Source organism: Octopus bimaculoides, chromosome 7, assembly GCF_046866305.1.
Source record: "Octopus bimaculoides isolate indiv1 chromosome 7, ASM4686630v1, whole genome shotgun sequence".
Taxonomy (NCBI): domain Eukaryota; kingdom Metazoa; phylum Mollusca; class Cephalopoda; order Octopoda; family Octopodidae; genus Octopus; species Octopus bimaculoides.
The window spans coordinates 106,734,148-106,747,440 of NC_142934.1; the positions used below are offsets into that span (position 1 = coordinate 106,734,148).

General features: G+C 35.8%; 1 protein-coding gene across 2 annotated transcripts in view; it reads right to left on the minus strand.

Annotated features, from left to right (window-relative positions):
• Positions 1–13,293, minus strand: part of LOC106876454 (inverted formin-2) — a 76,481-nt gene that overhangs the window by 25,920 nt on the left and 37,268 nt on the right. For both annotated transcript variants that reach the window (XM_089355767.1, XM_089355766.1), the window contains one exon: positions 2,504–2,619. In XM_089355767.1, coding sequence (XP_089211893.1) covers positions 2,504–2,590 — 87 coding nt within the window. In that variant the 5' untranslated portion in view covers positions 2,591–2,619. The remainder of the gene's footprint in view (positions 1–2,503; positions 2,620–13,293) is intronic.

A 13,293-nucleotide genomic window follows, 5' to 3' on the forward strand; every position in this document is an offset into this window, starting at 1 on the left:
TCCAATCGTGGCCTTCAGATAAGGTCACGTGAGAGAGAGTTTTTCTTCGTTTCCGGTGAGTCCTATTTCATCTATGAATAAGCCCGATCCAACGACGCCAGTCGTCTTCGATTCCAGATCTCTGATAGGTCTGGTCGCTGACCACACATACAGAACAAAGCTCCAGGCAGTTTCCAGCGACGACGACTTCACCACCAATGTACTGACTACCACAATGTCGTCGCCAGCAACACCAACATCAACCGTGGTTTTATCTCGACACTGTATGAGTGGATTACTTCCACCACGAGCAACAGTCAGAACTAACCTGCGAGAATATTCCGTACAAGGTAACCGGTCACAGCATCGACGCTCAACACACATATTGTGATATCACAGCTCTGCTCTTTGGCCACAACTTCCTGCGTATGAACATTCTATATCTTGTGCAACTCTTATAGGAACTGGTTTTCTCTATCTCAGTGTTATGAGACTTTTGTAGTCTATGTTACAGACACTCTTTCTATATTCTGTGTTCCTCTCTCACACACACACATATTGTACTCTCACATATTGTGCACACACTATTGCTTATACGACGTGTCCGTCATTTCATATTGTTGTATACATACTCTTGTACTCGAAGGCCTGACTTATCTACTATGTTATCTATATATGCTGCATACACGCACTCACACCACTACAGTTTCACTATGTTAATAAACCTACTCTCACTATATATCTAACGGTTGTCGCTGTCACTCTCTGCTTCCTTCTGGCACTTGGCTCGTATCTCTCACGACGAGCCTTCTATGTTATATATTATGTTGTTGTGTTCGAACGTGCGACGCGTTAAAAGGAGCCTTTTCCGTCACGTCGCCATTCTCCTTTGGTTCGCACGGTCGTTCTGTTACATATGTAAATTTACATCGCAGACTCCTCGTATATCGCGTGTTTCTGTGGCCGATAGGTATTTATATTTTAGATTTTAATTATTTCTATGGTAAAATTTTCACTACTGAAAATTAATAAAAAATACTGTACAGCGCTGTACTGTATAATACATTAAGTAAAATATATTGAAAGAAAATAGGTAGTGTACCGCAAATGAGTAAACAAACAATCGCACATATTGTATGGAAAACGAAACTCGGGAGGCGATTGTGTGGTGTTATTTTGCATTTGTGTGTAAAATTGTGGATTTATTTCAAGCCCTACGATGTCGCCTAAACATTCTGCACCTCCTAAGATTTCTGGCAGTGAACCCAAGCACCAGAAGAAGATGCTTACTATAGCAGAGGTGAGACTCCTCGGCATAAGGAAGGGAGAAGGCATGCGGATGCCGTTACAGCATCAATGTATCTACCGTCCGCTACATTAAGAAGAACGTAAAAATATATGGGCGATGGCAAAAGTGACTTTTAGCAAGACAGCGAAAAGGGTGGTAACTTCCCACAATAAGGCCATCGTACGGATGGAGTCTGGCTTAGCCCTTTGGATCAGTGACTGCAGGAAGAAGAACATTGCACTGGATACCAAAACCATCAGTGAGAAGGGTATAGATTTAGAAAGTATAAGTGAAGCAATGAAAATACAGCATTACATAGATGTTACCGTCATCGTCTTAACGTTCACTTTTCTATGCTTTGCATTTGCAGAATATTGGAAATGAATGACATTCGTTTACAAATCACGCAATGTTAAGATAACGACACACACACACATATGACGCGACTCTATCAGTTTCCGTCTACCAAATCCACTCATAAGGTTTTGATTGGTCTAAAACTATACGAGAAGACAGTTGACCTTGCCCAAGGTACCCCGCTGTGGGACCGAATCCAAAACCTTGTGGTTGGGAATCAAATTTCTTAGCCACACAGCCACGCTTGCGCCTTTAGCGACACGTGCTCCTATATTTTTTGAGAAATAGTATTTTGGATAGTACAGACTATATCTCTTACTAATCCACTATAATGTGCTATAGCACTCGTTAAGATATTTGTAAAATCGTTTCTAGTTCATCTAAGCCCTTTGTGGAGTAATATGATTGTTGCACGACATGACAAACGAAAAAATATTAATCATTCCAATTGTCAGATTGCAATGCAAATATAAAACTGTCTATACAGCAAATTAATTTTCATTAGACAACAATAAATTATAGGACATAAAAAACTATAAGTGTGTATATATCGTTTTGTTTTGCTTTCCGTTGTGGCTTTGTTTCATTTTGTGTTTTTTTTTGTTTGTTCTTTTTTTTTTGGGGGGGGGGGGGGGGGGTTCCAATCATTCCATTAAAACAATGTAAGTGAACAAAAAAACCAATATCGAACTGAATGGCACCAAGCCAATATGTAGATTTGCCTCAAGACTTATCACGTCTCGCAACTCATTTATATACTAAGACACAATAATTAAAATGAAAGTTCTCAATAGTCCATTTCGCCAAATAATCGAAACGTTAAAGAATTTGGTAATGATTAATTATTCAAAGTGAAATAAATACAAGACTTTTTTTTACCTTATATTTTTCTAAAGCATCAAGAGTGAGGAAATAACCTTCACGTGAGTACAAACACAATGCTGACATCAGCTCAAAGATTTGCATCTTCACAATAGGGTTTCTGTTTTCCAATACTGAAAAACAAATTTTAAAAATGTTCTTCATTTTAGTTATCCATTTATTAATTTGTTAATTTTTATATATTTATTTTTTCAAACTAAGGTAAGTAATAGATATGATAATACAACATGACACAGAATTATAGGATTAAATAAAACAAAAATAACATCTAAATTGCTAAAAAGAGCTTATACTCACACTTATATACACGCATGCATACATACATAGACAAAGAAAGAAACAAACAAACAAAACAAAACAAACAGATTCGATGTCTACCTAAAACCGAATTCTTGACACAGCATGCTAACAAACCCAGACGGTGTGCTGTCGACTGCAGTATTGTATATAGGTAAACTTGAACTTCAGTCTAATAATAATCATATTGCTCCACATCGGTTTGTCGGTGATCTATACACGGTAGAGTGAACGTATGCTTAGTGCATTTGGCGATTTGTTACAACGTGGAAGAACAACGTGCTTGTTTGAAACTCTGTTTCATATTGGAAAAACGTTTAATGGAGAATTTTCTGATGTTGCGATTGGCCTATGTGGAGGATTATTTTTGCCTGGTACAGTGTTACAAGTAGTATCAGCATTTCAAATAGGGAAGAACATACTCCGAAGACAATCCTGGATTCGGATGACCTTTTAATCAGAGGGCAACGAACCGAAGTGATTCGAAAAAATTGGTGTTTGACTGTCCTTGAAATTTCCTAAAAGATACGCATTTGTAAAAGTTCGTACCATCTGATTTTCAAAGAAAAATTGACGAGGCTTCGTGTTGCTATAAAATCTTTGCTTTATCTGCAGATAAAGGAGCTAAAATGGCAAACAAGTCACAGTCAGTCAGCTGTTTTGGTCATTTGAATGCTATTGAAAAGTTTCTGGAAAATAACATAGCAGGTGACGAAACATGGACGTATGGTTACAATGACGAAACACACACAAAAAATGCATTCACTTCTCTAGATTGGATCATCAGTACTACGATTAAAAACATTTTTTTAAAAAAACAAGCTAGAGTCAGTCAAATACTAAGATAAAATTGATTGTCTCCGATTGATTTTTTTTTTTTTTTTTTGGCGGGGGGGAGATATTGATCTCATAACATTGTTTCTCGTGATCAGACGATCAATAAACATTATAATACTTGAATGTCCTGGATCTTTTGAAAGAGGTAGTGTGAAAGAAGGGGTCTAAGGCGTATGCAAACAAAACTTGATACTACACCGCGACAACGCATCCACTCACGCACTATCTGTTGTTTTCTGGCAAACTATGAAAAGATTCTCGTCTAGATTTTACCTAAGAAGACTAATTTTTGTTCCCAAATTTGAAAAGCATTCTGGAATATCACGGAGTTCAGAAATAGAAGAGATCGAAGAAAATTCACCATAGGAATTGTGCATTAACTTTGAAAATGCGATCCAGATAAAGACTCAAAACTGGTGGAGAGGATTAAGAGCGTTCTATCAACAGTTATGAGATCAGTATGTGTGTGTAGTTAATGTATGTATGCGTATGCGGGTGCTTAGTTTGTGTGTGAATGCAAGCTTGTTTGTCAAGTATTTATAGGCGTTATTGTTAGGATTTCGTAAAGTGATTTTGAATTGTTGTCTATTTTGCCTCTAGTGCAAACATACATATCGATAATGGTGGGATTGTTGTTAGTCCGTCCTTGTTTACTATTAATTTCATTTTCAACCTCTAATATCATATTACTTTTTTCTATTTGTCACAAGGTGGGGTTATATTAGTGCGTTGATAAAAAGTTTTATTTCAGTGTTGTTTACCAAGCTATCATTCCTCATTTGCATATTGGTAAAAGAACAATATTGTTTTCTTTTCCTTGTAACTGCACCAGTTCCTCTCTATTTCTCTGCTCTGGCACGAGCCATTCCTCTATAGGAATTGTGTCAGTGTTTTTTCTTCGACTTTCAAGCATCTCATGTGCTGTACTACAATTCTAGTTTTACATCAGATATGTTTCCACCACCAACATCGCCACTGCAACAGCCGTCCATCACCCATCACGGTGCACCTACCACATAACCAAAGCTAGAGTACCCACTGCCTTGATATTGCCATGGTGTCCGTGATACTTTTAGGCAATACATTAAAAGCAGTGGTAATAGTGGGAGTGATATTAGAAGCATTTGTGGTGGGGTGTATATTGACTGGTGAGGGTAGGATGCGGTCGAGAGAGCAGTGGTGCTGGGAAGGTGCATTTTGGGACGTTTTTTCTCGTTTCAGGACGCAATAATAGTGATGCCAGCAATGGTGGTCGCAATGATGGTTGTAGTAAAAGAAAGAGAAAAGCGAATAGAATGTAACTTGAATAGAATTTTCTTGAAACTTTTTACAATGCCTATATAATGAGCGACTAATTATGACAACAATAACCGTTTGATAAATAATTTGTTATTGTAATAAATGGTTTCCTCTGTGTGTATGTTTATACATACATACATACACACACACACGAGGTGTATGTAACCTTTGAATGGGAGACGACGTCACCCTTACTGCGTATGCGCAAAAAAATTTGCGCCGGTTGGCCGCGTCAACTCCTGGTTGTTACGCCTAGAGTTCACGTGTAGTGCGCGCTCTTCAGATTTTCGTTTCCACGCAAGATGACAGAACGCACCGAGCAGAGACCATAAACCAATGTCTCATCACCTCTGATGATGGTCTTCATGAAATCTGGGGCATAACTGACACAATCCAGCATGCCCTGAACGATTTCTATGCGCAATTGCTGCTGCTCCACCAACGCCTTGGGAGCGAATTTCGTCGACACTCTCCACCTGTACAAATCCTCCATTAAAACGGAATGTACTGATCCTGTGCTTTGTGAACAACTTCCTGGATTGTGCACGACGGTCTTTCATGACAATTTGCCGAACCTTCTCAGTCGTCTCCTCGTTTCGGCTTGCAGATGACCTGCTTGAGAGTGCCTCGCTCTCTACAGAGGTGCGACCACATTTGAAGCGGTTGTACCACTCCTTGGTGTGAGTTTTGCCCATAGCATGATCGCCAAAGGCCTGCTGAATCTTCTGGATGCCTTCAACTTGAGTATCACCAAACTTTTTGCAAATCCTGGTGCAATATCTCTGCTCTATGTGTTCGGTGAAAACGAAAATCCGACAAAAGCGCATTGCACGTCTATAGTTTTGGCGGGAAAAAATAAAGTCGGATATTGCTGGAACGCGCTTTGTATACACACGCGCGCGCGCAAAAACGAACATAGACACACACACAAATAAATATATATATTTTTTTTTTAATATTTTGCTTAGGCGTAGCGAAACCACTAACCTGCTGTTAGAACTCAATGTACATAAGCTTCAGAAAGAATTAAATAAATGACAAGGGAACTAGAAATTATGTAACGAAGTTCATTAGCTTACATCTGTTTCTCCTATAAGATGCAATGCACTCATACTTTGAGCGCTTGCGGATCACCTTATAGCTTTATTTTTGAAGTTCCGACGAAGCTATAAAGCGAGACATAAACGCTCAGCTATGAGTGCATCTATGGCAGAAACAGCTATAAGCTAATGAAACTCATTACACAATTTCTCGCTCCCTTGTCATTTATTTAATATTTTGAATATATATTATATATCTAAATACAAACATACAATATATATTTATATATTATACACGCATTCATTGATACGTATATGCAATTATTGTATTTGCCGGCGTATAAGACGCACTCTCGCATAAGACACACTTCCGTTTGCTGGTACATATTTTGTGGGGAAAAAGAAAAAGTTCTATTATTTCTATTATTAACTGTATAGTTGTTTATATTGCAGTCAACACAATTGTCATATAAGATGTAAAATTTGTATTTTTTCCACAGTGATGTTTTTTTTTTTTTGCAGCGATAAGCCAAGACGGTTCTGTACCACCGCAATGGCTTTGTTGCTATCCACTCACAGAAAGTAGCTGACAAGCAGATGAAGGTTTAACATTCCTTTCATCCTTCGATGAAAATTTTCATTTAGATAATAATTTTTTTTCTTAAAGGTAATACAGTTATTAAATAATAGATGGTACCTAACAGGTGTTGGTTATGTATGTTGAGTAAAAAGTGGTTTTAGTTATGTGACCGCCTCACATAACTACCTGCGTACTGTCAGTAATTTTTCGTAAGTTTGTGCTAACAGACGGTAATATCTTGGCGTGTTTTCAACATTTTATGATTAATAAGGTCGGTGAGCTTTCAGAATCGTTAGTGCTATTTCGTCCGTGTGTCCGTTCTGAGTTCAAATTCCGCCGAGGTCGACTTTGTCTTTCATGCTTTCATGGTCGATAAAATAAGTACCAGTTGAGCACTGGGGTCGATGCAATTAACTTACCCCCTCCCCCGAACTTGCTGGTTTTGTGCCAAAATTTGAAACCAGTATTTTTTTATTAGTAACAAACAATTAATATGCTTAGTGGACTTATGCTCATCTGGTATTTGTTCCAAGTCACTACATTCCAAGTTCAAATCCAACCAAGGTCAATATTGCCTTTTATCCTTCCTGGATTGTTAAAATAAGGTCCCACTCTAGTACTGGGGTTGATTTAATCAACGAATCCTTCTAACAAATATTAGGTTTTGTCCCTATATCAGAAACATTTATGCACTTCGTTACTCGAATCTTATATACATCTCTATGTACGTAATACGTATATTTTCTAAGATGTATATTATTTAATTCAGTTAGGTAGCATAGTTTTATATTAGTCTATACATTACTATTAGCTTTAAATCTACTGCTTTTTCTTTTCTTTATTTTCTTTGGTACTGTTTTCAGAAAATATTCATATTTCAGCGTTGATTCGCTATCCGAATACATTCATGCACTTTATTTCGGGTAACCTACATCCCAAGAGAAAATTTGGAATTTCATGGAGCTTACAACTTGGAGATTAAACCCGATGCTAACCATATATATATATGGTTAGTTGAATTTCAATTTGTACCCAGCTACTGACATTTCTGCATGTGCATATGTATGCAAGTAATTATACACCCAGTTAAGAGAAACGCATACTTGTCCCAGTAGATATAATATATTTTAACTTTAAGATACATACCACAATTTTAGTTCAGTCATTCTGTGTGTGTGTGTGTGTGTGTGTGTGTGAGTACATAATTTCATATTTTGAAGCCCAAACCTAACCGTTTGCTTAATTATCATATATATAAACGTCATGAAATCGACCACATAATGTCATTGTGAACTAACTGATTTAATGCTGCACTTTCGTGGATTAAAATTGCAGTTTTATATGTGTCGCTCTACTTGATATATATATGTGTGTGTGTGTGTGTGTGTGTGTGTGTGTGTGTGTGTGTGTGCGAGTGTGCGCACACATACACAGGTGAGCACATAAGTGCAAAACAAGGTGGTAATCAATTTAATGATGCTTTTCTCCTCATAAAGTGTGTAATTTTAATAAAAAATTTTTGTCTACATTGAATATGAAAAGAGAGAGAAAGAGAGAGACAGACAGACAGAGCAACTGTGCTTACATAAGACATAGGTGCAGACATGTTTGCAAGGTGAAGAACAATGTGGTCTTGGGTTCAGATCCACTCATGGACATTGTGAGCGGAATTGGTATATGTAAACCTTCATATATGTATGTATGTATGTGTGTGTGAAGCCTGTCATATATATATATATATATATATATATGGAGAGAGAGAGAGAGAGAGAGAGAGAGAGAGAGGTGGGGGGGTTGAAGAATAAATATAATAGAATGATAATGGGATGTGGTGGCTGTTTTTAATGCCTGCTTTATAAAATCAACTTGTGATGATCTTGATTGGAATTAAGTGAGTATAAATGTATCACTGTGGAATAAATTAGTCACAAGGTAGATTACAAGATTAAAGTCTCAGACATAACCCTTTGTTATAGTGATGTTTTCTGATACTAATAAATAGAGTGAGAGTAACGAAAGAGAGATAAAAGAAAGAAGAAAAAAATAATGAGAGGTGAGAGAAAAATAATGAAGAACGAAGGAGAAATGGAATGCAAGATACCACATGTTGGACAATAGTCAAAGAGGGGAGATAATTAGTGTCAGTGCTGGCAATGTTTCCTTTTCTTCAAGGCATGACCCTGTTTATTTCTGATTTGAATAATAGAATAGAACAATGGAGCAATAGGTTGGTAAGTGTTCTGTATAGATAGGTTATGACAATGATGATGATAAGGAGAAAATGGAGAAAAGAAGGCATGTTAAGTCTACTTTTCCAGAGTAAGCTCGATAAATCCAAAATACCCCAAAATACACATGATTAAAGAAGAACACAATCTTTTCTACTCTAGACACACAGCTCAAAATTTTTGGGGAGGGGGACAGTCAGTTAGATTGACCCCAGTAAATAACTGTTAATTTATCGACCCCAAATGGATGAAAGGCAAAGCCGACCACGGCAGAATTTGAACTCAGAATGTAAAGACAGACAAAATATTTATGTCTTTATTACCCACAAGGGGCTAAACACAGAGGGGACAAACAAGAACAGACAAACGGATTAAATCGATTACATCGACCCCAGTGTATAACTGGTTCTTAATTTATCGATCCCGAAAGGATGAAAGGCAAAGTTGACCTCGGTGGAATTTGAACTCAGAACGTAGCAGCCGACGAAATACAACTAAGCATTTCGCCTGACGTGCTAACGTTTCTGCCAACTTGCTGCTTTAAGAAGAACACAATAATAACAGATTTCTTGGGCATGTTTGAACCAAGGAGGTAAACAAACTAAATTATGCAAGTGCCAAATGCATCAAACATAAGTTAGTATTTAATTATATTGAATGTTTATAAGCTTTTCTTTACTTTTAAGATGGCTGATAAATACAGATTTGGTTTAATATCTTTTAGTCTACGATGAATAAATTGAATACAATTTGAATTCTTATTTTCCTTCTGTAAACTATTACAAAATTGTTTTCACAACTGTAAATTATAACATGTGAGTTAATAGCAAAAATATACATGTTGTCTATGTAGAGAAAACTTAGAGAAATGTTAAAATTCTAAATTAGCTAAATCAGCATCTCTAACTATATTCATTGAGATTATTGGGCCATTGCCAAAATTGAGTCATTTTTTTTTTTTGCCTTTTTTTATCTTCTTTGGTTTAATAATGTTCTTTCAAGATTTACAAGGTAAAGTATTTTCTGTCTCTGACAAACAAAGCAGGAAGATGTTGATGCTTTGAAAAGCCTCTTGAGAATACCAGAGCAGAGTGTACCATTATCGAATTGTTCAACAGTACTTTTTAACCATCAAGAGTGAGACATTTCTGTTTCGGTGCCAATAGTTGTAGGAAATGTGTAGATGAGTGAGCTGACAGCCATGCACAGTAAACAGACAATATGCAAATGGTATGACATTCTACTTTACATCAAAGTTGTTTTAGATAAAAAAAAATGCTTCGCTCTTTTGAGACACCCAAAATTGCAGAGTTTCAGCATAAAACCTTGTCACACATTGTCCAATATCACTGACACCTAGCCTGTAAAACATAAGTTTCATGGATGTCAGATATATTTGGAGTGTTATTAATAATCAGAAAATGTTGGTACTTTTGCAGCAAGAAAAATCTGGTTGAGTGCTGCACCTGAAATACAATCATTCTTAATTAGTATGTGTGTATTGAGGTTGTGTGTGTGTGTAATCACATTAACACACACCACTGCCAAAGCTGTTGGTGTGATCTGATAAAGGGAGTGTCCCACAGAGCAAGCTGTATATAAATATGTACATATTAAATATACACATTTGTGTACATACATATGTACATATATATATGTAATATACATATATATATGTATATACATATATATATATATGTGTATACATATATGCATATACATATACACACATACGCATTCACATTATATATATATATATATATATATATATATATAGTGAGAATTTATAAACAACAAAAGACGAAGATGGGTGTGTAAACAACAAACAGATGTATTAGTTTAATGCTTGGGAAGTGAGAAAGTCTTTTACGTTTCGAGCCTACGCTCTTCAGCAGAAAGGAACACAGAAATAAACAGGGAGAGAAAACAGAAAAGGTTGAGTGGCTAGTGATCTATCATGGCGAATGCTGGACAGAGGGGTCACACAGGAGAGCTAGGAAAAAGGGGAGATGGCAATTTAGGTTAAATTTCATCAGTTCTAGTACTGTTCATCATGATATATCATAGTAACTATACTAAGGAGTTTCTTTAGAGAGCATTGGCTGCAATATTGAGCATATCAAATGACTGTGTAACAGATGTTTTAATCACTTATGTGATATTGATAGCTTACATATAAGAAACAAGAATATTCATAATAAACCAGTTGAATACAAATGTTGGTTAAGCAAGAACGTTTGACACTTAACAAATCTTTGTCAACACTTTTAGCTCTATAAAAACACTAAACACTTAATATTATATTCATTTATGTTATATTTCTAGTGATACCATCTATTATGTTTCCCCAGGTCTTCTTTGGTTATTTTTCAAAGGCCTTCCAGATCACTGCACATTTATAGACCTCTGGTAGTAGTGTAGTTGTCATGGAGTATCACTGGCACACCGTGACATAGACAGCTGCTGGATCTCTGCTGCCTTGAAGCAGACATTTATGGCAATGACTATACAAGATTCATATCCACATGTATTTAGTCATATTCATATGTACTTACTTTTTTTATATGAAATTATATCCCATGAGGGTCTTCTGGGGAGCTTTGGATCAATTCTGACTTCAAGCTGCCAAAAAGAGTCTCGTGTGACCTAATTTCACAGCAAGTTTAAATACACATGGATATGACTCCATATGTTTATTTATTCATAACCCACACTGTGTTAATATTGTAGTATTTATCAAACCAGTGTTAACAGGGGCTTCACAGGATGTACACAAACACACACACACACTAGACCAAGTTTCCACAATATCTTGAGCCACACCTTCTCTAATAGCTATCTACTGTTGAAATAATATAGCTTTTTTATTTCGTCCCTTAGGATTTTTTAGATATCTATATTATCAACCAAAGTAAACAAATTATGATGAACAATGAAGACAGAATGATCAATCAATAATGGCTGCTCATTCATAAGCGAACAAGTTGATCATCATTCTAAATAGCAAGATTTTTTATCTATAGTGCAGTGATTATAAGTAAATAGAACAAGACCGAATTGTTTCTTAACAGCACAAGCAGTCCAAAGGTTGAGTGATATGTAAAATGATACAATTAAATCAATGACGCAAATTTTGAGAATATTCATTCTACTGACTGCAACTTTAGAGTTGACAACAATGAAATAAAGGTCATATTTAAAAGCAGTTCAATTTCTGACAACTGGCTGATGTAATACACTAAGTCAAACCAAACTGTTTGATGAAATATTTTATAATATGTAGTTAAGGAATTCAGTAACTTACAGAATTAAAGAAAATGAATAATGGTTCCACTTAAAATAATTGTTTTGATTCATTGAAAAGAAATAATTTAGTTGTTATAACATTTTGATTAAACAGAGTTATTCTATGATATGGATCAGTTTCCAAGTATTATAGTTTGAACTTAGGCAGTGGTGTGGCAGAATTGTTAGAATGTCTGACAAAGTACTTTGCAATATTTTATTTGAGCCTTTTACATTCTGAGTTCAAATCTCACCAAAGTTAACTTTGTTTTTCATCCTTTTATGATTAATAAAATAAATTACCAATCAAGTAGTGGTGTTGAATTATATTTTTACAATATATTCTAAGTCTAAATAGAATGAGAACAAAAGATGAAGAAGTAGAAGAACATTATTACTCTGAGATGTCAATAAAATAAAAATTAACAGTGGTGTCTATAAGACAATAGTCTCATCCAGAAGCATAACATTCAGGCCTTTTAAAAGCAGGACAAAATTGAATTATGCTTCAATGATGTATGAAAATGCAAGCATCCAGTGGTCCAGTGATATCATTCATAGCCCGATGATGTATTTTTCTCACACATTATCTACAAGAAGAATTTTTCTCTCAAGGCAATTTTTGAAGCTTATGTTTTTCCATGTCCAAGTGTATAGACATGTGTCAAATATAATTGTAAAAACCTATATTTCACTCAACACTGATCAGTGCACTTCTAATTAATTAATTCCAGCTTGGCAAAGCTTTGTGCACATCACTGTGCAATGAACTGTTTACTGTTCTGATATAAGTGCAAAAAGTTCTTGGTCAATATGAATGACTTGATATCCATGGCTGACAATGTACAATAACACAGAAATACATGCATACTATGGTCTGGGATGTCATTCATAGCTCAATGGTGTGTTTTCCACATATTATTTACCAGGAGAACTTTTTTCTCTCAAAACAATTTCTGCAGCACATGTCTTTCCTTCTCTGAGTATACATATCTCACGGTGGTGCACCAGCATAACCGCAGCCACTTGGCTGAAACACATAAATATATAAATAAATATCTATCAAATGTGTTGTGAGCCAACAGGGAAATCTTTATGCTGTCATTGCACCTCATAGAAATCACAACTAAATCATCCTCAAATCCCACTCTAAACGTTTTGTTAAAAGACACATTGGAAAATTGAGTCTTAGATATACTGTGTTTGATTAAAAGATTTGAT